At 40.5% G+C, this 26,612-nt stretch overlaps 1 protein-coding gene and 2 long non-coding RNA genes across 3 annotated transcripts; 2 read left to right on the top strand and 1 right to left on the bottom strand.

Annotated features, from left to right (window-relative positions):
* The first annotated feature begins 26 nt into the window (after positions 1–26).
* On the top strand, positions 27–2,875 carry LOC111653542 (uncharacterized). The gene is made up of 2 exons (XR_002760679.2): positions 27–857; positions 1,934–2,875. It is a non-coding gene; the product is annotated as an uncharacterized LOC111653542 (long non-coding RNA).
* A 129-nt stretch (positions 2,876–3,004) lies between these two features.
* On the bottom strand, positions 3,005–24,751 carry cilp2 (cartilage intermediate layer protein 2). The gene is made up of 10 exons (XM_023404154.2): positions 24,584–24,751; positions 16,893–16,970; positions 14,615–14,884; positions 14,163–14,345; positions 12,896–13,051; positions 12,489–12,806; positions 12,004–12,112; positions 11,203–11,360; positions 6,867–9,295; positions 3,005–6,780 (listed from the first exon to the last, which is right to left on the bottom strand). Exons 1-9 carry the CDS (start codon positions 24,645–24,647, stop codon positions 6,879–6,881), a joined length of 3,753 nt encoding a protein of 1,250 aa, XP_023259922.1. The 5' UTR covers positions 24,648–24,751; the 3' UTR covers positions 3,005–6,780; positions 6,867–6,878.
* Positions 21,407–25,994, top strand: LOC147819219 (uncharacterized). The gene is made up of 3 exons (XR_015437125.1): positions 21,407–21,542; positions 24,747–24,972; positions 25,454–25,994. It is a non-coding gene; the product is annotated as an uncharacterized LOC147819219 (long non-coding RNA).
* The last annotated feature ends 618 nt before the right edge of the window (positions 25,995–26,612 follow it).

Genomic DNA, 26,612 nt, shown 5'->3' with positions numbered 1-26,612 from the left:
CAGGTCAGTCATGAAATACTCTTATGTGCTTTTAGTGTTATAATACTGTATTATTTTTCCACCAGAATATTTAATTGTCTTCTTAAGCTCTGTATAAACACAATACAAATTTTAGTAACTTAATGAAAAACATTAATAGTTTTCTGTTGCATTTCTGCTGCAAAGATGCCATATATGATCATCTTTGGACCACCTGGCATTATATTGCTTACACTAAAATGTGTATCTGACTTTCGAAGTCATCATATGAAAACTTAATTGTATACCCAGGAGGCAGGGAGCTTCAATTGCTGACTACAGCTGGGAGTTGATGTGAACAATCAAACTGTAATCCAATCAAATCACCCACTTTTATTAGATGTAGGATGTTCTACTGATTGAAATCAGTCAGAGTTAAGATCATGTTTTCCGACATGTCTTCTTCCCCTCTTCTGCTGTTTGGATGAGTGAATCAATGAACCATCCAAACAACACTTTCCATAAACATCTCATCTTCTTTTCCATTCATCATTTTCATAAACAGTTGTGTCTTTTGTACATCACTACAATGAAATATAACAAATGTACTGTTGTCACTGAAGTCAGAATTTAGGATTTACTACCTTTTTAACTTTAATACACTCTATACTTACTTTGAGTTCTTACTGTTTCCACAGTAGCTCTAGGTATTGTGTTTCTTCTCCAACCTTCAGCTCCTAAGTCTTTGTTTTTATTGTTTCAGCAACAAGTGTATGAAGTCAAACTAGAGGACGGCAACGTGTACGTGAAACACGCCAGTCGTCTCTCCTTACTGCCTTTTCCTGCAGATCAGAAACGCTGAATAACCTCAGTCCAACCGCTTCATCCTTCAGACCTTGGTAAGACCTCAGGTCGCCTGATTACGGAGCTTCCTGCCTGTTTCGAGGTCACTCAGACTATTTTTAAGACTTGTTTCACAAAGCCCAGGCCATCCGAAACATTCCTAAACCTTATCTGTCATTTTCTCAGAGCTGTTTCTGCTTTGATTGCTGTGAACTCAGGACTATATCAAGAAGATTGAAGTCTTTGTCTTTGTCTTTCAGAGTTTTTCTTGCTTGCACTCCAGGTATAGACTCATCACAGACACTGAGCATAGAGAGCTGTGAGCTCACTGCAGACCTTGATAAAACACCAAACAGTGGCAAATATGCAAAATGATAACACTACATTTTACTTTTCTCAGCAGATGTTCTAGAACCAACCAGCATATTTGATTATTGGCAGTGTAACAGTTATTTGTCTATTGATCATTTTCTACATTTTAAGAAATCCAGAAGAATATATGTTATATCATCTGATAGAAATATTACATAGTGAATATATTTTGTATTTGTCCATCTATTTCAAAAATCATAATTGCTATTTTGGGATGAAACGAAGCCTTTGTGTTTCACTGCCTCATTAGAGGTCATGGGAATCATTATGATATATGCAAAGTGCAATGCTAATCTAGCTAATTTGCTAATTTGTGAATACAACTGAAATAGAAAATATGGATAAAAGGAGAGAGCAGTAGAACCTGAAGAGAGCCACCTTGATGTCCTGAAAAGACCTGCAAATGCCAATTATCACTTTAGGATGTGGTGTAATGCGGAGGTCCAAAACTGAGAGCCACTGTATTGGAATGAGTAATAAATGTCTACTTTTAGTATAAAGCTCCTACTATTTTCAGTGGAGGACTTTGTAACCATGAAATGAGTCTAAAGTGTCTCACATTCATTACTACTCATGGTGGTTTTCCCTGTCCTCAGCAAGCATTACCTTTATTCTCAAACTGTTTAATTCACAGACAAGAAGTCACCCTTGCTGAGTTGTGGCCTTTGGATAAATTTAGACACTTATTCCAGTGATGTCACGCAACAGAAACTCCCGTTCAGGATTTGAGTTTCTGGATTGTTTTTTAACCCAAATACAGTTCCAGCAAGTAGAACACACATGGAGGGCACTGCAATTACGACTGGTGGCAGCTCTGGTGCTAAGATGTCTCCATCAGCATTTCTCTCCATTCCTGGCCTGTGCACAGACAGGTTTGTCTGTTACTGACGCAATGGGATTTAAAAGACATGGTTAGTAAGGCGCCGGGGGAAGGTTCACAACCTGAAATGCACCATTGACTCCAGGAAAAATGTGTTTTTCTAGCTTTATGTGTGTGCGCACTGATGCAAGTGTGTTTTCTTTATTCCTTAGTGGTGAGAGCAGTCACTCACTATATTTTCTGTCAGCTCCATTTTCGGGCAGACACACAGAGCCCAGTCAAGAAGGTGTCTGTGACAGTGTGGCTCGATACACTCGTTTTCCTCCCTGCTGTGTCCCCTGTAGTGCAACTTTATTACAATAATAATTCCTCTGCCTGAAAATGTCTGTTATGTGCTGCAGAGGTCACACTGTGTGCATTGTAACTCATCACCTGGAGGGTAATGGGCGCGCACAATGGAGATGTAGCTATTTTGTGTCAGTAGAAAAGTTAAAGTAAATATTGTTCAGGATTCTGCAGAAGCGAGGAGTGGTCTGCACATTTTTACATCTTGACATAACATCCTGAAAGTGTCCCAAGACACCAATGAAACCACCATTCATGTCAGGCTTTCTCTATGTTTCCTATGTCTTTTTTAATATGTTAAGCTAAACTAGCTAATTTTAATCTGTTTGTTCCTTTTTTGTTTCTTGTGTGAACTATGTATCTGGTCTAAATGTTGAAAAGACTGCAGACACTGTAACGTGTGACATAATTCATTTCAGCTATTAGTTGTGAGTTGCTTTGTTTGTTTTAGACTGTGTTTATTGTGATTTATGCAAAGCTCAAGTCTGTATATCTGTCATTAATTAATTCAAAAATTAAATTATTCTGTTATCATCATTGTCATATATTTCTTATTTAATAGAATAAACCAAAACTAATTTTTCTTATCTTCAGAAATGTGAAACTGTTAAACTTTGATGATTTTTCAGTGTGTTGCGTACATAATACACAAGAGGAATAAGAATCAAAAGTTTACACAAAATCATTTATTTACAGTTTCTTGTTCCTACAATTATAGTTGATTTCATAAAATACACAATTTACACATGAAAACCTAACTCAGAGAGAAACAAAGAGATCGGCATCACCATGCAATAGTTAAGCATTTAGATAGGATTATCAAGAGTGTGAGTGTGTGTGTGAGCGTGAGTGTGCGTGTGCGTGTGCGTGTGTGTGTGTGTGTGTGAGATTCTTTTACTGGAGCACAGTGGCAAATATACAACTCTTTTCTTATACCCCAGAAAGTGGTGGAAAAGTTCAAGGATGACCTCCTGAATAAATTATGATCTCCCTGAGACCAGCTGGACTGTGCAGAGGAGAAAACGGATGAATCTCTTCATGCTTGAGTAACTGTTAAATTGTTTGTGGTCTCTTTTGGATAGAGAGTCCTGTGCTTTTCTGCCCTGAATTTAAATAGTGCCGGTTAGCGTTACATGCACCCACTGCAACTCTGTTACAGCGTCTCATGAAGTGGTTTTGAAAAGAAATGAACTTCAGATTTGTTTTTTAAATTTTCAATCATTACAAAAGAAAGATTTTCACTTGAAAATGCCAATTGTCATGCAAGACCTAACAACAGCTGCTCATTCACTTTCTGACCGAGAATTAGGTGAGAAGATCGATAGCACTCTCATGTCTGCACAGCAAATATGAAGCCAAGGCCAGCAGCCTGTTTCCAGTCTTTATGCCAAGCCAAGCTAACCGACTTGATGGTAGCTTCATATTTAATAATTGGAAATTACAAAAATGAGAGCCCATCTAACTCTTGGCAAGTAAGCAAATTTCCCAAAATGATGACCTTTAAAGGTGTAAAAAAAAAATAATAATAATAATACATGAAGCTCCATTAATCTGTATTTGTGATATTAACATTGAATTTCTCCCTGTAAAATGAAGCGGTTGTTTTGATTACTACTATTCCCACAGAAGTTCAATGAGAGAGATATTTTCTTTCCATTAAAAATGAATCTCTGCTTTGTTTTTTATCTGTTGGATTTTCAGCTGAAACTCCCTTTATCCGATTCTAAAGACTTTGGAAACTTTTTCTTAAGTCGTTAAACCAAACATTGCAGAGGTTCTTTAATCTTCTTTGAAGTTCCCCAGAAGACAAAGAAGCTGTTTGGAGAGCCCAGCTTACTTTCCCATGCAAAGGCTTACATAACGGTTTACTCAGCCTATTATTGTTACCTTGTCCTTCAAACTCCCCTGATAACTTCTCTTGAAAAAAGCCAATTCGCCTGTCAAAGCATTCTCCCCTGAAAACCTGCATTCTTCCATGTGCAACCACTTTCGAAGCCCGAGATTCTGTAAGTGATGGACTGTGATGCCAAAAGCCACTAATATTTTCCCTTCCTTTTTTCCTTTTACCAAACAGTACCCCAAAATGATTAAATCCATCACTAGATAATCTTGCTCATCTTTCTCTTCATGTCTTTGGTCTAACATTTCCTCCAGTTGCTCTACAGCTGTTGGGCCTCCACAGCTGACCTCGCACACCATTGCATTTTTATAGGACTTATCTCTTCCCACACCTGGATTCAATCATCATCCTTCTTACAGGGTTGGATGCTACATCTGCTGCAGGGAGATGTTTGTTTTCATCTGGAGATCTGAACTGTTCAGCCTGTGCACGGCCCACAGGCCTATGATTATAGGTCAGTGATAATAGTGAAGTTATCACAGGCTGTCACTATATTTTTCTGTTATCTGGAGTGCTCATAGTACAAAATGGAAAGAGACGGTTCTTTGAAGCGGGCCCAAGTTCAAGTGTAAAGTGCAGAATTTACACAACTTCACATCACCTTTTAGCACATGGATAAACTGTTGGGAATATAAATGTAATCAGGCTTAAATGCATCGAACTAGAAGAATTAACTGTACTGTGGGCTGGGTGCCATTTTGATGGTAAATATGTTTGACTGTAATCCTCTTGGGCCCAGTATGTTGTTGATTACTTGATTACTTTAAATTAACTTGTTTAGCTGTTTAGGAAAGTCAGGGGCAAACAGTTTTAATAGTTCTCAAGAGAACATGTAATTTATTTTCTAATTAGCAGCAGGCTTATATTTACTTCTCAGCTTCTCCTAGTTTCTCCATGGACCACGTCCCCCCTTATTTGGTTTTGGATTAGTTCAGCTTGAAGAGCTTCTCCCATGGATCTGCAAGAGCCTATTTTTCAGATAAACAAGTTTGGAGCTTTTATCACAGAGTGAAGTTTCTTCCTATTACTGACTTCAGTTCAAATACCCAGATATTCTTTTATGTAAGTGTAATAATTTATCCGTCTCAATATCTTTCAAAGTGTGTACTTGACATTTACTGATACTGTTGCTCATGCTGTCAAAGTGACAGGATTTATGGAAACGTGGCCAGTAGTATGGCATTTCTTAATTATCGCTTTCTTGTAGAAGAATCCTGCAGTGGGTTTTGTTAATGAGGAGAAGGCTCCGCTGAGAGTTTTAACTCCCACTAACAAGATTGCTCTCTGAAGTTGAAAAGATTACTGTGGTGTATAAAATTGTAAAATCAACTGAGTCATGCAGCAAAGCATGAAAAGGTTAATAAATTCTACGCAGTTCAGAAAGTTGAAGAACGATTACATAGCAGTTAAATTACTTTCTGAAAATCACTCGGAATGAGTCCTGTGCAAGATCTCGTACAAACACCTTAACCACACTACCTACTGAATGAGTTATTGTTGTTTCATTCACCAACAGCATTTTTTGTGCACTGTTTGTTACATGCTGATTTTTAATAATTCTCAAGTTAAATTATACTACATAGTTATTGCACATCATGATATAAAGGCAGCTCACAAACACATTACCCAACAACAAAAACAATATCCATTTAGACCTTGAATGAGCCACTGTTACAGTTTTTGAGTAAATGAAATATTGGGTAATATATCGCTTTGAGTAATATTTTGTTTGGTGATGTGCTAATTTGGAATGTGCAGAGGACAAAGGGACATTATGTCATACCTTGAAATTAATTATCCCGATTTATACTTCCTGCTACTAGTGAGATCCATGCTTGTCTTGGCGAAGGCCTTGGTCTTTCACATTCTAGTAGGTGTGGAGGGACATTTGGCTGAATCACAGTTGGCAATGTCGCATGCGAATGAAAAATATTGAGAAGCATGACTGAAAACATCCTCTGTTCCCAGGGTGGCATGCCTCACCCCACTGTCTCTTTCGAATGTGCCTCCCATTGGTGGAGAGAGTTTCCCAGTTTGTAGAAAAAGGACTCAGTGTCTGCTGCAGACAACAGGACCTCATGTTTTCTTCACTCTGATCAAGTATGAGTTCAGTGGAAAGCATGACCAATTATGAAGTGTTTGGGGCCTGGCTAAGTAGTTTAAAATTTTTGAAGGTTTGATTTTAACCCAAGTATTGAGTGACATCAGCAAAAACACCCACAATGGGGAAAGTGGAATGCCACAAATTAGACCTATAAACGTATAAAAGTTACATTCTCCACTGTCAATTTAGTCTATTCATTTCTAAAATTAGACCAAAGCCAATTAAATAAGTGCCAGTCACATATAGACAAATGCTGCATGTACTAATCTCGTCAAGTATAAGACTAATGAATATAATCAATCACACAATGATTTTGCTGAATTGCTGTCTGCTTCAGTTTTGCAATTTTCATAGTCAAGAGGGAGTTTATACTCAACAACAAACGGACAACTTTTACTTCCTCGTCTTGATGCTGTCATATCAGTTTCAACATAATACCTATAAATGAGAAGGAAAGAACATATAAATCATTCTGATATGACTGTCAATTTAAATATACATCAAATTACCTTATCAAATCCTACCTCTTGCCACCTCTATTGTCGCTGCTGTGTGCGCATGGACATTCTCCTTCTGGTTGTAGAGGTGACTCTGCGACTCTGGGTCCTGCCCTGCTGCTCTGAAGGATAGGCCACCACCTGGGTGGATGATCTCCGCACCTGTACACCCTCCAACTCCCTCATGTCCCTCGCCATCTGAGACAGTGTCTGACCTGGATTGGTCTGCAGGCGCTGGAAGAGGCTTTCCCTGTTAATTTTCCTCTCAGGACAGCTGAAGGTCAATGCTACCCCAGAGTCTGACTTCATCTCCCTGGAGAAACCATCTGAGGTACCATCAAAGCAGCGCCCAATGGCAATCTCCTTGGCCACCCTGGGATTCTGGTCTGTGACTGTGTAGATGCCATAGTTGTGTCCCAAAGGATCAAAAGGAGCTAGCATACTGAATGCATGGGACTCATTGTTTTGAGCAACTGGTGGATGTTTGATGAGATACTCTTGTAGGAGGCTGTTGGTGCCAACCTTACGACAGTTCCCCTGTGGAAGGACTGATATGAGGGATCTGTCCACCTCAGCTTGATCAAACAACATGCCGCTGCATTTGAACTCCACACAAGCCGCCGAGGTGTTGGCCTCTCGCATGTCCCGGGTACTGCGAATGTCTCTAATGCCGTAAAGTTTACCTTTTGTTTCTCTGTGTGTCCCTCCCAGATTCCTTGACCTGATCATCACTTCCTTCGGTCCATGGATCTTAACTTTGATGAAGCATGCTCTGAACTCCTGGGGATTAGGCCACCAGGAGAGGTAGTCTCCTGTCCAGGTTGTCAAATCATTTTCCTCAAAGGGAACAACATTGTATTCGTACTTGTCCTTTTCCACTCTGAAGAATCTGAAATGATTTGCATCGACAGGGGCATTTTCACATGCTATTAAATTCTGATAGGGATATATTGGCCCATTGGTCTCATCGAAATTGTTTTGGTTTGGCTTTGCCAAGTTGATTCTGAAGGCTGTTTTCTTCAAAGCTGGATCCTCATGGTCTGAACGTTGGTAGTCTATTTTATCCAGATATGGCTGAGACACTCCAATGATATTTGGATTCATCTTTGGAGAGGAAGGAGCCGCTTCGAGTTCTTCCCCACCCATCATTGCAGTGACATAAGCTGTGTAAGCATCGGGCCTCTGTGTGTCACAGAAAGCTGGTAAACAGGCCCCATTGGGTCCAGTTATGACACTGTCGAATCGTCCCCATGCCCTAGGATTAGATGAATATCCGGGCTTAGGCTCCAAGTTTATCAAGCTGATCACAACACCTTCCAGCTGTTCGTTCACAAGGAACTTATCACTCATGTAGGCCCGAACTTTGACATAGCAGCGTCTGTTTTCAGGAACATCTAAGTTAAAGAGTCGACGTTCTCGGATCTCCATGTTGCCTATGAGGAATGTACGCTCCTCTCGTTTGCTCCGCCCATGACCTCCACTAGTTGTTGTGGTGTATGAAAAGTCACTCTCCTCCTCCCAGACTCCTGTGTCTGGGTTTAAAGACCAGAGTTTCATTTTGGGAATATGCTCTTGCATTTTGACATGCTGTGTGTCAAGAAGGACTTGAACTGCTCCAGCTCCAAGTACTTCCTTGTTGGCCTCATCTCTGAAGTCTACAGAAAACATGCCATAGGTCCTCAAAGGGAGCATGTCACCTTCATCATCCACAAAGTTGAGATCACCGGGTGCCGCAGCAGCTGTGGTGATATTTCTAGGGTCAATGAATGTGACGCTGGCTTTTACAGTCCCCTCATAGATTTCTCCATTTTCCTTATGGAAGGAATTGGGAGGAATAACCAGCTGCCCTATGGGGTCCTCCCCTTTAATTTCTCCAAGGTTAATAGAGTTGGTCTCTCCTGCATTGATATCAATCGGTGTCTGCTTTCTCATCACCTTCACATCATGGTAGATGGATCCACCTTTCTTGTCGAAGATGAACACCTTAGGAGTGTCAAGAAACTTCTGATTGGGGTCAACAAAATTTACCACTAATCTCTGTGTATCAGGAGTAATTTGTAATGTGAAGCCTCCTTGGTAACCAGTGGTGCCCACCCTCTCTTTACCGATATAGATGTGCCCAAAACGCAGAGGCTCATCATTGTCAGCTGTGACCACTCTGCCACGAACAAGCACAGTTGGCTGCACACACTTCTGACAGCTGCACTGTGTCACAGCCCGGATAGGGAGGCTGTAGCTCCCACAGTCAATGATTCGACTTTCCATATTTTCAACCCCGCAGCAGAATCCAGCTCCATCTCTGCAGCGTGTATCAAAGTCTAGGGAGCCAGCACATTTGTTGTGAGGGCAGCGTCCAGCATTGTAGAACTTGGAGTTAGTCCCGGGTTGAAAGCAATCCATCGGCAGTCTGATGAGGTGCGTCTCAGGTGTTGAATTGCATGCTGGTGTTCCTTTTGCTGTGAATGAGACGATAAATGACATTAAGCTGATGTCAATAATACACAAATAAAAAATTATTTTACCATCTGATTGGGTTTAGAAATAAAACAGACATGAACACATAGCTATTTAAGTTCCATTTTCTCTGAGATACCTGCATGCGAAATCTATTAAGATTTTAATTGTCAGGTACTGGGTAATCGTTTAACAATGCATGAGTGGAATAGTAGTGAATGCCAAATAAATTGGACCTTGCAATTGGAACATTTAAATATATTCTGCCTTTCATTTTTCATACATGGACACACACACGTATAATGTATTTGTACACACACACACACACACACACACACACACACACACACACACACACACACACAATGTCTGCATGGCCTGAAAGTACCTAGGAGTGGCCAAGTTGGATGGTGAAATATGCACGAAAGGGTAATTAGACATGAAGTTGAAGAGAACATTTATTTACCAACCATCCAGATGGGAGCTGGAAAGAAAGAATGATTGTTCACCCAGACATTGGCAGAATAATTCGTGTGCATGATATCATGGTTGAGCTTATAGTCAAGTATTCTTGTTAAGCTCGCCATCTCCCAAGTAAGTCGATAATTGCAGACACATGGAGTAGTGTGATGCCTATGAAATATCATTACTGTACTACTGATGGCTTTACCAAAAACTTTGAGTTTCCTTCGATAATAAATTATATGACTTTTATTCACCTAAATGAACTGTGGTTAACACATTTTATGGGAAACCAAATTAAACTTCTGCTTAATGTAAAATGTGAAAAAAAGTGTATCTGGGGTGAGGGAGTAAGGCATGTTTGTAATCCTGCTTTGAGACACAGTTGTTGTCCTGCACACAAACAGCGTCTCCTGCCATAATGACTTTCGGAGTGCAGGAACTTGTCTGCGGCCTTTGATCGATTGCTTTAGCACACTTCCATGAAAACCCCATTAGTTAATCGGTGTCTTTGCTAACAAGCACCTGGAGGATATAATCAATGTGTAACTCCTCCACATGGATGTGGAAACGCATATTTGTCTGACTCAGAGAGAAAAGAAGCAGCTTTTATGGACAATCTCGGATTTCACTTCAACACTGGGTGTTCTGGAGAACTGGGTCTGAGGTTTTATGGTGTCCAGAGCTATCTCACACTATAAAGAAACCCTGTTTAGAAACCTATAGCTTCACAATGTAAACTTTTTTTCTTTTTTTTTTTTTAAATACTCTTCTAAGCGCAACCAGATTGTGTGAACTCTGATACTTTTATTTTCCAATTTTCTTTACATGTAATGTTTTTTTTTTTTCCAGTGACAGTTAACAGCCTGTTAACTGACTGTTCTCTCTCCTTCAGTTGTAGGACACTGTGGTTTTGTTTGAATCCTCTTAATGCATGGACATGGTTCGTGGATGACTTAGTTGGAGCTTGGTGCTGAAATTTCTCTTAAAGTGTGTATCCAATTTCCAAGACAGCTGTTCTTTATACAGTGAAATGAGTTGCGGTTGTTTGATTTTTGTCAGTGGTTTTTACTTGAATCTGTGTATAACTTTGACTAAATACGTCACTGTCAAATGCACTGGGGTAGCAGCCATCCTAGGCTGTAATCCCTGTGCGCTGCTTGCTATCATCATAGTAAATTATTTTCTCTCATGGCTGATGATGATGAATTACTGTTTATATTACGTCACTGTGACATTTAATAGTAGAAGTTTTTGTATCTTTTTGACTTTTTGAATTTGATTTTGGTATGAGTATACTGTACAGCTGCTTCCAAACCAGCAGATTAATGTGGTCAGTCCTGTCCTGCACATTGCATCTTTAACTGTATGACTGGGTTTATGTGATGGTGGAAGCCACACTTGTGTTCACATACTTTCTCAGTTAGAAGTGCTAGATTATACATACCAATCACAGTGAGTAAGGCTGGAGACGACTTGATGCTGCCTGCGGGGCTGCTGGTTTTGCAGTAATACTGTCCTGACTGTTCCATCTTCAGGTCCCGCAGGACAAGGTCCTCTTCATACTTGTACACCTTCCTGTCCAGCAGAGTCCCGTTGTGGTACCTTGAAAAATAGCAACAAAAATGAAGAAATTAATTTTTCTTCCTGAATTTTACAAAAGACTTCTTTTAATTTTTGTTGAATGCGCGTAGAGATGTATAACAATGTGCAACAAGCTTTGATAGAACCATTGTATTTAAAAATACATTTATCTGATTTGTTCTAATAGTTTTGAGCTGTTCTAATCAGTAATTTATAATACCAGTGGATCAAATGACTACATGTAATGTGAAAGGTGTTGCTTGTAGTGCTGAATCCACAGAATTATCACCCACAGTTCCCCTCAGCTTTACAGAGTAATTATAGTGTAAATATAACGTCTTTCGAATCATTGTTTTGGTATTACAGCCAGAAACTTCACTGTTTTGGCTCACTTTCACTGCTCTCATGAGTGTAATTTCCAGCCATATTAAGCAGTGCTTTCCACTTAGCAGCTAAAAGAAACAGCTATTTTTTCAGGAGTTTCAAGAAACAGCCTTAATAATAAAATAAATCTGCCTCCATAAGTATCTGAATAAGGGAGAATTGATTTCTGGGAGTTTCCACATATATATCCCACCATATGGAAAAGTAACCTCTCAGTTTCTAGCTATTTCTGCGTGTTATACTGTGATTAATAACACGCCAATGCTGGTATTCATCTCACCAATAGTATTTGTCAGGTACTGGTGATCCCGTTGCCTTGCAGCAAAACAGCACCCGTCCTCCCTCATAACGCACTTTGTCCTCTGGGTGCTTCACAATATATGGCTTTTCTGTGGAAAGCAGAAAGGAGCAAACCCTCAGGACCTCACTCTGTAGTGCTGAGACCTCGTAAAACATAAAGTGTAATGTTTTAATTCTCACATTAGATTCTGTGCATCTGAAAAATGATTTCAAAAGCAGCAAAGGTCTATTTTTATTTTGGTTCCATGCAACTAAATAAGTAAGTGCTCCAGCCTGTGTAAAGTCTTACAATAGAGCCAGAATGTTTACTGTTCGAAGTTTTTTCAATGTTCTGTTTTCTACGGTCTGAGAATATGGTTTACTGGCTCTGCTGAATGATAATAATGACAATCTGGATTTCAGTTCTTCTCACTAATAGCTCCTCAACAATATTTAATAACTGCACTTTTACTTATCGGCACTCACCAGCTGATTTGAGGACGGCCCGTGCCCAGGACAACCCTGTGGTGTTGCTGGAGGTGGAGACAGAGATTGGGGCAAACTTGTCCTTCCTGATGGTGATCAAGGTCGTCCTGGAGGAGCAGACTCCTGTAAGCTTGAACTGACCTTTGGCATCTGTACGGGCACGGATGACCTTGGGCTGGCTGGCTAGTGCCACCCATGCTCCTGCCACAGGGACACCAGTCAAACTGTAGACTTCTCCGTGCAGCACATGGCCATCACACACGCAGCGGCTGCAGTCCTCACTGGGTCGACCCTCGGTACACATGAGCTGACATTTTGCTGTTGGGAAAAAGGCACACACATGTGAGAATGGACTGATAAAGACGTCAGTATAAAGAAAGACGTTTGCATAATACACTTTATGATACCTGGGCATGGACTCTTCCCACATTTCTGTATTTCAACAGGGCGTCCGGTACACTGCACTGTCACTGAGGTCCTCACACAGGTTCTCCTCCTAGTCCTGCGACCTCCACCACAGGTCACTGAGCACGTCCCCCAACGACCCCACGGACTCCACTGGGCTGATCACACAGAGACCCAGGAATAATGTGAGTTTGATAATAATAATAATAATAATTCATATTAGTACTTTCTGTAAAACCTGTGACCAATCTCTTCATAATTTAAATCATTCAAACTTTATACAGAGTGGTCTAACGGGGGTTGTTAAGTTTCTGATGCACGGGCTCCCTTGTACAGAAGAAAATTAACAAGTTATTAAATGACTCAATTATAGATAAAAACTTTTTTTGTTTTTAAACAAAGATGATTAAATAGCTGCAATCAAAAGACTGTTGATTACAAGTAGCTCAATCAAGAACACTTGAAGTAATGGTTACAAAGTTATTTTTAGCAGAAGAAAGTTTGCTCTGGAGGATGCTGCCTGAAAACAAAGCAGAAAGGGGCACATACACATTTTGTCAGAATCAATACCAAGATTAGAGTTTTTGATAGAACAAGCTCATCAACAACTGATTCCAGTTTAAATTAATTTCTGCATTTTATACATTACATTTTATACATTTCACTCAAAAGGATGTCATTTATGCATCAGTGTAATAGATTTGTTGTATGTAGCTTTATAAAGAAATATGATATATTCACCTCTCTCACTTCCCTTCACAAGGGAGGTCAGAGGTCAGGGTCAAGTGCAGAGCCATGACCTGTAAGTGACCATTGAGGAGTTCAACATTAAAGGTGGTAATTATTAATCACTTGCTCAGTAAGTGAATGAATCACCATCTTTACATTTGGCGCTGATTCTGATCTGAATCTGGTCTTCAGCTCAGTAGTTTATTCAGTCTTGTGCTAGTCCAAGCTATTACGTTCAGGTCAATGCAAATCTAGGCCAATACAAGCTCCTTTTATGAGGTTAATCGCTCAGAAGCTAACTATTTGAGCTGTCACCTTTATTTCTGTGACTTGTTTTTGTTGTTTTACAGTCTTTTAGTGAAGAAGAAACCAGGGCTGTGTATACAATGGGACTATGGTGACTCAGTGTAATCAGTTCAGTTTGAAGATTTGTCCTATACGTTTGAAGGAGGGTAAACTGCCTGTTGTTTCATATGTTATCCCACTGCATCGCATAACTTAGAATACTGCTATAAATTAGGTGCTAGTAAATCTTCTCACCTGTACATGGAGGGTTGGAGCACTCCCTCCTCTCTGTATGGTGCCCTTGGCACGCTGGCACCAACAGGAGAGGCATGGGCTGCATACTGATACATTTTCTCTGGCGGACCTGGATACCTACATCACCGCAAGCCATGGTTGAACAGGGCCCCCACTCACTCCAGTCAGACCAGTAACTCTGCACTAAAAAATATAAATTGAAAAACAGAGAGTCATATCATGAGCAAAGTTGGTATTATGTGCTGCTATTGTCAAGCAGAATCAGGAACAGGAAATAAACAGACAAGTTATTTAACATGACAGTAAACAGCTAGGAGGGTTCATCACTGTTCAGTCCTTGTAGCCAGCACTAACAAGCTTTTGAAATGTGTATTCATGCATGTGTTTGCCTGCATGTTTATATCTGGGAAGTGACAGCTTGTACAGCCCTGAGCTGCTCTCATCACAGCTACCTGGGGGACACTGAAAGCGGACATGGTAGTTGGAACAGACGCGGCCGTGGGGCTGTTCCTTGTTGATACACCAGAAGCCCTTCTCCAGACTGGAGTGGACAACTTCCCCAGTGTCTGCTGCTGCCACCCAGTCTGTAGTGCGAGCCTCCATGGCTGTGGGCCGGGTGCAAACTCTCTCTCTGTAATAGAAACGGATCGCCTCCAGGCGCTCATAGTCTCCATTCCCCCCAGGATGGTCGATGTTGAACCAAGACGTCCACTCTGTCACGCCTGGAGGCACATAGAGGGTAGACATGGATGGAAATGAAAAAAAATTTAAGACAGAAAGAAAAACAATTCAGCACAGGATCCAGGGATAATGAAGGAGGGATTTTGGAGCTGGTCTTACATGGAGGGGAGACATGGGTCAGAACCAAGAAAAAGCGATCAGGAGGAAATCAACGGGGATGGGTTACAAACTTTAAGAGGAGGTCTGCTACTGCCATTTGACTGTGACTTCATACACCCAAGGGAGCTTTGCAGTGTCCAGGTTCTTTCCAAACCTCCTGGCTTGACTGATGAGGCATATCGTCTAGTTTTTTAGTCTGCTGCATGTTCTGAAACCTGAGTATTTCCTCAGGAGAAATATGAGTTATTAAAAATAAAAGGCGTGTATTTGCAAAATACAGAGGGAGTATTTTTCATTCATTTCATTTCATGAATAAAGTCCTTTGGTGAAACACAGGAGGTTATGTAAAGGACATGTGCTGCAGACAACATTCTGCATATAGACTAATAATAGTGTTTTCTTTCCTCCAATCAAAAAGGGGTTAGTTAATTCATCAAAACCTTGTGCTTTTCAACCTCACAATGACAAGACACTTAATTGTAATTTCCTTTGTCTGTGGCTGTTGCATCATGTCACACAGGACGCTTACTTGGACACACAGAAGGTTTCTTCCCAGCACAATGAGATGTTTCTGTTTCTGTGCAATTTGGCCTTGAGATACAGTAAATTAAGAAGGAGTGCAATTGTTGACACAAACTGGGTCAATCGGACCCTAAGGGTTTTGCCTCCATCAGTTGTGTGTTTCAGCCACTGCTGTTGCTGCAAGTGTTGACTGCGTTGATAAGTGGGCCTACCCAGCAGGTCAAACTACAACAACTGCCTTCATGTTGTTTGTTCAGCACTGGCATAGACTTGTCACCTCATGTGATATCTTTGCCTCATGTCTCTGCCGCTGCCCTCCCTTTCAGCTCTCACAGTCTGAACGACTCTGGATCAGCTGTAAATATTAGTGTAGTGTCATTCACGAACGATTCAATCAAAAGAGCAAATCTTTTGGGTGAACAAACTGAACTGAATCACTTCCTGAAACAATCCATTCAGTTCAGTTGAGCTCACTCACTGAGTGAGTTATTCAAGTCATTTCATTCACTGGAAGAATGGGCTACGTTCAATAGGTACTGTAGGTACTTTATTGATCCCGGGGGGAAATAACTTTGCCACAGCAGAAACATATCCAGTACAAAGCAACACGCCATGAGTGGAATATACCAAACAGTAGCAACAGATCAAAATATGAATGACTGATTAATGGCAGAACAAAATATATATGAATAACGTTAAAAGATGTGAATTTCAGCATTAACTATGATTGACAACTAAATATACTTGTAAGCAGAATATAGGCAGTGCAAAAAAAAAAAAAAAAAAAAAAACAATTTTAAGCTTTTACAACATACATAGGCTGCTTTATCAAATAGCTTAGTGAGATAAATATCATTTTATATAAGACATCTCTGGCTGAGGACGGTCTCAGATCCTCTCACTGTACGATGTGTGGTAAACTCAGAGAACGAACCACTGAACATGCATCATTCTCTCACAGTGAAAGGACCTGGGACAGTCTCAGGAGCCACTGACTATCACTCACTGATTAGTTCACTGAATGTACTACAAGGGAACATGAGCCCTGAGTGATTATCAGCAGCTCAACCTGGAATCAGGCCCAGGAAGTCCAAGAGTAATGGCGACCTGTAGATTAGTTAAAAATAGTTCAAATTCATTAAAAACCGGTTTTCAAATTTTTTAGAATATCAAGAATTATAAACATAGTGTGTTTGTCAAAGCGACAGCCCTTCCAGCTCCATAAGCCGTGAGTTGAGTGAGTGCTGGCAGTCAAAGCTCAGTGCAAGTACTGAAAAATTCAGTGAACAAATCTTTTAAATAAACTGATTCCAGTGATTCAGAGCCGCTTTGCACATCACTGTTAAATATCACTGTTTGATTCAGTACCTGCTGTCTGTGAGTCGGTGAATGTGTTGAGGACTGCTCTCCTGCTCCTGTCTGACTGGCTCCTGGTCCTCACAGATCCTGCAAACAGGAAGAAAAACAAATGGATATGACACAAAGAGCAAATGTACACATTCATTCATTAAGTTTTACATCCTTATACATTTCTCCCCTTATGCTCTCAGAAGCTGAACTCCAGAGTTTACGTTCCAATGATCACACAAAATACATGGTTATACACTCAGTTGGAAGCTTATTAGGTATACCTAACTCAAACTAATGCACTCTAATACAGCACCTTCATAAAGTCATTAAAGTCTGATTAAGTCTCACTTAGCTTTGATGAATATTATATTATGTATTACAGTGTGTGTGTGTGTGTGTGTCTGTGTCTGTGTCTGTGTGTGTGTGTGTGTACACAGATAAACTCAGTATTTGTAATCACCACACAAACATTCGCACACACATGCGAAGTGATGCAGTCCGAGCACGTTTTGGTGTTTCTTCACGGCTACAAGGTTCCTCTAATTACCTGCCTTTCCTCTGCCCTTTACTTTTCTTTTTCCACTGTGCATTTTAGACACACACACCTTCTGTGCTTTTTTGTGCTGAGTAGCACATGGCTTCTTTTCTTTTTTATCCTCCTCACTGTACTTCTCCTCTCACTCATCCTCCTCTATCTGCTCCTTCTCCTGCTGTAGATTTTTCTTAGTGCCTCTCCTCTGGCTTCAGCAGCACCCACCCCCTCTTCATTAAAACTTAGGAACATCCTCTTTATCCATCATCTCCCCCATGCTATTTCATCTCTCAGCTTGTTGTCTTCTTCTCCCTCTCCCTCTGCTTGTCCTCCTCCCGTCCCCCCTTCTCCTCTTGATCCATCAACAAGCAGCCGCTGTTGAGGATGCTAATCAAGCACCAGCTGAGACAAATCAGTGCATGCAGAGTCGTCTGCTATGCAGCGGCCAAGCCAGAAAACTTCACATTAACATGCTCCATCACCTCTCACACAGCGCACACACAGATACAGATACACTTAATTCTAACCCAAACACTAAAACCAAGTTATTTTGGTCCCCACAAAGCTGTCAGACCCCATTTTTTGGACCCCATGAATATAGTAAGACAAGCACACACACACTCACACACACATACACACTTCTTTACAGCAATTTAACATAATGTGCACACACACAGCATGCCTGTATGACTGAGTCATTTTTCATGCATATGCTGTCCACACACACACACACACACACACACACAACAGTGACTGTAAGATGAAAGCAAATGTTGCCTTCTTAGAGAGAGAATGATATTCAGCCTGACATTCACTGTAAATTCGGCTCTTTGATTTATTAAACATGCAACATGACGTGTTCTCCCTCGAGCTTTGAAGTGTATTGATTCATTTTCCTATGGTGCTAATTTTTTATGTTTTCAAAAATGTCAGTTTTTTGCTTGACATTTCATCTGAGTTTGACTTGGGTTGTGTGAGGAAAAAATAAAAGTCATGGCCCATGACAGATTCAAAAAGTAGCTTATCGTCACCTTCCTAAAATAATGGCCTAAGTCATGTTTTGACAAAAATGTTTTTTTTGCCTAAATCACCCCCTCATGATGCTGGCCACCTCTGGTAAAATCGCCTGAATCCTCAGTTGAGGGGAACATGCAATTCTACCCCCGGTTGTATAATGGCAATGTGTGACTCTTTTGTTGAGTTTTTTGTGTTTCCTGAAAAACCTGAAAAAATGACTTAGGCCATTATTTTAAGAGGGTGTCGTTATGTAGCCACAGTTTGTGTGTGTGTGTGTGTGTGTGTGTGTGTGTGTGTGTGTGTGTGTGTGTGTGTGTGTGTGTGTGTAGTTTGCGCAAGCACTTAGCACTTTGAGAGAGTCACTGCTAAGTTTACGAGCAGAGACTCCCAGCACAGGGGCCAGTATCGATCCCAGTCCCCGCTGGTTTTACGGCTGACTTCAAGTCTTTATTGTCATGCCAGCACATTTCTTTTCAACCATAAACATTAGATAGATTTAGCAAAAGAATCATAGTAGCTCAAGAGAACAAAGATCTACTGTCCAAAAATGTATTACATAAGTTTTGGGGTACAATGTCACAGTCAGCTGACTTTAGTGCTGGTTCTGTTTTTAATACCCCTGGCTTTAAGAACCATTGGTGGGTTTCTATACCGGCTTTCTCTTTCTGATACCATACTGAATAGCTGGATAAACAGAAGCAAACACTTTCACTCTGATTTGCTGGGCAGATGTGGCTCCGCTTGCAGGTGTTGTTTAGTGAATCAAATGAAATCGTTTTTCCACCATTCTTCTCGTGTCCTGAATTCTGTCTGTGCTGATTACATTTTAAATGCAATTGAAAGAGAGCTTTTTCCACTACTGCACAAATTCTTTCTGTTAATATGACACTGATTCTGTGATTTCTTTACAGCAGTTTACAGTCTGGATTTGTCTGTGCAAAGTGCATGCTCTCATGTAGACCTTTAAAAGAACTTTTCTTTGAGAAAGTCGAGGCAAGGGGACACAAACAAGCTTTTTGTTTCACTTTATTAACATTGAGTTCCAAGCTTGTGGCAAATTAATCACATTCCCTACTCTGAAGTGCAGCCATGTATTTTCTAAGTAATCATAAAGCACTTCTTCTGCTCCTTTCACGTAACATTTCTTCCTCAATCGCACCAAAACAAAGAGAATTCACAACAGAACAATTTGGGTCCTATTTATCATTTCAAGATGTTTGATAATGAAAACGAAACAGCAAAGCTTTTATGGGGTTTTATGGGGTGACTAATGGTTTTAAAAAGTTAAAAAGAGGAAACCCAGATTAGCTACAGCAGAGGGTGAATGTTGGGGTTGTGACCTTGGTTGCAGCAGGTGTGAACTGGCCGGGATCCTGTGGCACAACTCGCAGAGCTTATTATGCTTTTGAGTGGCATGTTAACACTTTATGAATTTTAAAAGCCGGGAGGTTTTATTGGGGCACTGCCTCATGTGGCTGGTATTTGAGTGAATTTACCTTATTGAAAAAGCGAGTACACATTTTTCAAGCCAGAGGGAGCAAAGTTAGAACTAAAGATTTCCTGTTCAGTGCAAAAAAAAGAAAAATCCACCCTAAAGTGCCCCACTGGTGCAGTATGTCTTGTTTGTCCTTGTTCATGTGCTCCTTGTGGGTTACATCATAATCCATTACTTATCCATGCCCTCTAGAACATTGCATGGAATTGTTTACTGATCTGATGCAATGACAGTCTCATAAAAGCGGTTTCAGACAGCCAGAGTTTCATACGTCACATAACTGAGAAACCAATCCCATAAGAGTAGACGTGTCCATTGTTTAAAACAGGAGATTTATAATAGCCCCACATATGTTTATGCTCAAGTGACAAAGCCCTCTAGTGGCCGTAGTAATTATGACAAGAGCAAAAGAAGAAGTCAGTGACTTTAATATGGGAGTCCCCAGTCGTTTCCTATTTCCAACCATAAGTGAATGTTTTTTTAAGAAGTACTCTGAAATGAATCCTGAACCTTAACCATGTGTTTACTATAGTAACCGTGGTGACAGAGGTGTCCTAACCTCAACATATTACTTATTTAAACCAAGTCATTTTTCTGCCTAAACCTAGCCAAAAACTTTAACCACAGTGTTGTCACACCATCAAAACAGATCTATTTTTCAATAGGGATTTTTCTATTTTGGAAAGAACAAGCAAAGGATGAATTCCTGTCTAAATGGGCATCAGATCAGAGACCATCTCTGTCCATTTTGAGGGCATGGACAAATTGTGGAGGATTTGTTAGAGTAAAAATGCTACCTTGTGAAAGTTAGGAAACCTTCGTGGCTAGAAAAGGTTAGAGAATGACTGTGGTCACGCTTTAGAAAGCTACCCTTGACTGTCAGTTTGAAAAGGGAAACAAACAGCAGTCTTCCATGTTAAAGTCCGATTTTATTGTTGACCTAACCATCAACCACGATCCCTACGTGGACTTGACTTGACTTTCTACTTTGCTCCCGTGATAATCCATACAGTCGCTGTAGGGCTTTGTCACTTAAATGTAACCATATGTCGTTTCAGTTCTCTTTCAGTCTCACCTTTGACATGATCTTTGCCACGTGACTGTTATTTTAAACCTCAGCCAGCCTCATGGTGACCCTCATAAACCACGGCCAACCAAGTAAAGATACATTATAGTGGTACCGGTATATTAGGGAAGACTTGCATCTGCGGGCTGGTTAGCAGCCAGTTCCACATATAGACACATGGCAAGCACCTGAATTCCAGTCTATGTCAGTTACATGCCTGAAACATATTTACTGGATTACTTTTCATCCCACATTGCAGTCACTGTCATTTTTACCCACCCTGAGCTTGTTGTGACAACTGCAAGTCTTATTTTAGAGGACTACCTTTGGATGGTCACAACGGTTCTTTCTGAAATACAGCCGCTGTACTTATAGCCAGGATACACAAAGGCAACCTTTCTATTAATAATCAACAGTGCCTCTCCCTCCTTCTCTGTCTGAGTGGGAGTTTTCTGCCTTCGCCAGAATCTAATAAAAGGCTGGCAAAGAGAGGAAGAGGGAGGAAAATGCAGAACTTTATGAAGTTGCACCCAGAATGGCTTCAGTCATCTTAAAGAGGTATGGTTGTGCCAGATGTAAGTTGGCAGAGAGACTAGGCTTTAATAGAAGGTCTGGATCCTGTTTATAATATTCCAGATTCATACAAGAAAGAGAAGGCGTGAAAACACCCCCCCTCCTCCCCATGTTATGTAACCTACTGGACAAAATTCAAACCACTAAGAGAACGAGGTTGTACAATATTTACCGAAGCATCTATTTAAGAGCAAGATCAGGTGTGTGTGCTGAAGTCTAGTCCTGTTTATACTTAGCTTAACCAGAGGATTCATGGATGTGATGTGAGTGTGTGTATTTGTGTGTGTGGGCCTGTGTATGTGATGATCTGTTTGCCATGTCATATGGAAGCTGTTTATACGTTTGGCTGGCTTCTCAGCTGAGGTGTTTGTGGTTTCAGAGGAGTCTGCTCTTCCTCTCTGAGTCCGTCTCTGTCTTTACACCAACGCTCCTTCTTCCCAAAAATTCCAAGTCTGATTCCCAAAACATCTGCAGCTCATTAAAATCATCAATTTTGTCCCTGACATGAACTAATGAATCAAATCAACCACACGATTTAGGGATTTACAGAGGTATAACAAAGGCTTTGTGTTCTCAGGTATTTTCTTCTTTATACTATTAAAAGCATAATTGGGCATTAGAAAAATCTGAAAGTTCTCACTTGAAACTCAGCACCTGTGCACAGGTACAGAGCCAGGCGCTGGAAATAGCTCAATTGAAAGCAGCTGATTAATAAATAATATCTTTACAAATGCACAGAGAGAAGAAAAGAAAAGAATGGCTTGGAGGTTGTCATTAATGGGAATTTATGCTGTTTCCTTTGATCCATTGTAATCCCTGTCTCAATCATTAAAGTCAGCTGGCCAGACAGCTCTGTGTTTGAAGCAGACAGTGGTCAGCATCTGGAGAACTTAACTCCTCTGTCTCCTTCACAATGGTCCTCAGGCAGCTCACATACACCACCTAGCTTTGCCTGACAATTATGCAACAAGAGAAGATTGGAAGTATCTGATAATGTACCATACTGTTGGGTTAAACAGGCCTTATTGTAGTAACTTTAAAAAAGCCACTGAGCTAGACTTATGCAAAGAGGTGGTAATAAAGGTAGTAAAGTGTTCCCTTCTGGGTTACATTGGGCATTCCGCAACAGCTGCTGCCTTCAAATAGGAAAACAGCTCATAAATCTGTAAGCTCTAAGGTGTGTGGAGAGAGTGACAAAGAGCAAGGCGAAGAGAGAGCGTTTGATGGAGTGCGGTGGCAGAGAGAAATAGGTGGAGAAAGGCAAAGGAGGGAGCTTGATGGAGCGAGGGAGAGACAGAAGGGGAAAAGGTGGGGAAAGTATTTATGGAGAAATACCTGAGGGAGATCAAAATTAGAAACAAAAGGCGAACACAGGAAGACAAATGAACAGATGGATACTTACACTCATTTCAATAGTGGTGGAGGGAATGCAGTGAGTAGTGCTGAGTGCAGCATCAAAGAGAAAAAATGAAAGAGTGACTAGCGGGCCAATTTGACAGGGGAAAAGAAGACGGTAAAGTCATTTTACCTGTGCTCTTTATCCCTCTTTCTATTCCATTTTCTCATTTATTCCAGCATAAACCTAGCAGGCGGGGAAGTGTGTCACTTGGTTTGTGATTTTTGCTTCTTGTTTCCAAGGTAACTGGGTTTATATCTTTAGGGACGACTCGCACTATGTTTGAGGGTGAAATGAGGAGAAAATGCACCACCTCATTGCAAGATGTGGCTGCCCTGCTAAAGGAGCGAGGCACAAAACATAAAATTTTATAATCCATTCTAAACTTGGCATTGACTTGTGGATCTAACACAGTGTTTTCTTTTAGTGAGAGTCAATCTGAATCATCATTACATTTACCTTCCTTCCTCATGAAAGGCTCACCTAATCTTATGATACAGTCATCAGTAAATGGCACAAAGCCTCTGCAAGACATTTACGACTGAGGCCTCCGAGTCCAACAAGATATGGAGACCATTAAGGTGTATCCACACTCGTTTGCTTTTATGAACTGCCAGGTCCTATTCTTTTTTTCTTTTTTCTTTTTTTAAACTTAATGGAGAGCAGCTGTAAGGCAGTCAAAAAGTGACAGCTTTGGAAAAAAGTGCTGCTACTGGTGTCATTCAGGAAGAGCTTTAAACGACGATAAGAGTGAAATTTTGGGGGGAGACGGTGCAATCTGGAAGAGATAGCACATCAGGCTTCTGTCTGTATGTAGCTGAAGGTCCACCACAGTAAAAACACGAAATTAAACTGAGGAACTTTAACAGAAAAATGTAAGAATTGGCACTTTGTCAGATCATAAATATTAGTGCAGCATTTCAGCTGCATTGAAACTGCAAAAGCAGGCCTTATGTTGGTTGGTAATGGCAGCGACTGTCATTATGAGAAACTTCATCAACAGCTCTTTTTCTCTCATGAACAGAGCTTTTTCTTTGATCAAACTGATCAGAATGCAGAGTTTTCACTGTATATGACCTCCTCCTCCTCCTGTTAACCTCCTCTTCTATCATCACATGTTGTTGATTAGCCTGGTGGTGAAACCTGCTAATGACTTAATATCAGAGATTAGGAGCTACTGGGGTGGTCAATTAAATTAACACACACACACACACACACACACACACACACACACACACACACACACACACACACACACACACACAGCCATACACAGGACATTATCATATGAGCTCACCACCAGACATGTCTCTAGAGTCCTCCACCAGTCCTGCTCTCCCTGACATCCTTGAGGAAATGCCGTCAACTTTGAAAACTCTACAGTTATGTGAGTTGTAGTGCACATGTGCGAGTAGTCATACACTGACCCACTGTTCTTACAGTATGTGATTACCAAAAATGACAAGAGGGATGAAAAATTGTTCAGCTCAACACTAAATTTATCTTAAAACTGGCTCTGTTTCACGCATCATTCTGTTGGGAACTCTTCTTTTACAGCACTTTCCTGTGATTGTGCTGTTCTGGCATCCACATATAAAAAAAGAAAAACAAATTATCAGTCTTCACTTACCTTGGCCCAGAGCCACTGAAGCCAGGAAAGACAGCAGGAGTGCCACCTTATTCAATCCCAACATGGTGCCACACTTTCAGTTACAGATGACTTTTGTTTTTCTACAGCACAGACATAAACTTAAGAAAGAAAAAAAAATAATAATAAAATGTTGATTCTTCAGCTTTCAGATACAGCTGAGTGTAACAAGGTGTGAGTGATGCTGCTGGTCGAGCAGAGCAGAGCCACTGCTCGTCCTCATGTGAGTTGAGTTGCTGAGTTGGAGACAGGAGCTCAGGCGTTTTTAAAAGAAGGGGCATCGGGAGAACACACCAATCCAGCCCCTCTCTGCTCACCATTGGCCAGTGAAATGTAACATCTGGGTCCCCCATATCATCTTCCAAAAAAAGGTGAGGGTATGGTGGGGGCAGAGAGGGAGTGACACACATGCACACAGAGGGAGGCAGAGTGTGTATGTGGGTGCTGTTTTCCTCTTTTTCCAACCAAGGTCTCATAAGTTCAGTCTTATTTGCAACAATATTTTCATATTTCTTTGCTTTGTAATCTTATTTAACAGTGTCCTTACCTTATATCCACAGAGCAGGTGTGTGTGTTCAACCTTTAAATCTGTGTCACTGCTTCCTCTGTGAGTCACAAACAAAAATAGAAGTACTTTTTTTTTTTAGCCTAATTAAACAGTACTTTTATTTTTATATTTTATTTTCCATCTGCTGTTGCTTTATTTAACCATTCAACACAGGAAACTAGTTTTTCTTGTCATTCACGATAAAAACTCAAGGTTTTGTTTCTGTGTTAAATGAAGGAAGACATTTTTAATCATCTTCTGTCTTTCTGTCTGTCTCTGACTCTCTGTATCTGTCTCTCCAACAGACACAGGAAGGTTCCAGATGCTCCTCTCCCTCTGGTTCGACTTCTGGTTCAGTTTTGTAACTTTTTAACAGTCACTGATTGCGGGCCGATGCACTGCCAAAGAGTGGAAGTGGCGTCATATGGCATGCCATACAGGAAAAACTCCTCAGAACGCAGACATGAGACGTGCTTATGAAGTGCAAAGTACTCGTTGTACTTGTTGCTATTTAGTAACCAAGCTTGTAAAATCCTTGGAAATTAAAAACGGTGCGTACATTCAAACTCTTTTACAAATCCCTCTAGATTGAAAATAAAAATGAACCTTTTTCTTTTCAAAATGACTGCACCCCTTCAAAAAGATGTTCATACATTCACTTCGGTCACATATTGAACGTCTGTCCTGCCTTGATAAATGTTGGTGCGACAATGATGGAAATAAGTCCAGGATTTTATTGGTCAATCCCTGACAACATTTTCACAATTCAGTGGTGTAAAGTAACTGAACACATTTACTAAAGTACTGCAATCACTATTTTGAGGTACTTTACTCGAGTATTTCCATTTTCTGGCACTTTTACTCCACTATATTTCATTGAGAAATATTGTATTTTTTACATTTATATTTATCTGACAGCTGTAGTTGCTGGTTACTTTTCAGATTTTCCATACATTTACAGAATATATAATATACCATACAACACACTCTTAAAGATTACACCAGTGTTTCCAATCTTTTTCGCTCGTGAACCTTTACAAAAAAGCAGCATCTTGTTGGGGTCACTTTGTTTAGTTTCACACTTGTTGTTAGCACTTACACCAAAGAGAAAATACAGCTCTAAACCTCTCATTTGGTTTCATTTAAATAAAAGTCCACAAAATGCAAAATACAGATTTATGTAACAGAACTTATCTTTCTATTCTTTCTTCAACTATTTAATTAATTAAATAATCATCTCACAACCACTCAGCTTTAACTTGTGACCCTTTGGAACCACTGCACTAAACTAGTTAACTTCATCCCTCTGCTCCCACCAAGCAGTTGATCCAGTTTGCAAAGTCTGGCTGGAGGGCTGTGACGTATCCCGCGAAGGTGGGATGCTGGGGCTTCTTCAACTCCTCAATCGCTTGTCTGCTTCACAACAAGCGTGTGACAGGTGCAGGACATCGGAAAGTCGTCAAA

This window comes from Seriola lalandi, unplaced genomic scaffold (genome assembly GCF_002814215.2).
Source record: "Seriola lalandi dorsalis isolate HSWRI2012SDOR001 ecotype SW California unplaced genomic scaffold, Sedor1 jcf7180002054224, whole genome shotgun sequence".
NCBI classification, from domain to species: domain Eukaryota; kingdom Metazoa; phylum Chordata; class Actinopteri; order Carangiformes; family Carangidae; genus Seriola; species Seriola lalandi.
The sequence above is the reverse complement of the archived record's forward strand: the minus strand, read 5'-3'. Positions and strand labels throughout refer to the sequence as shown.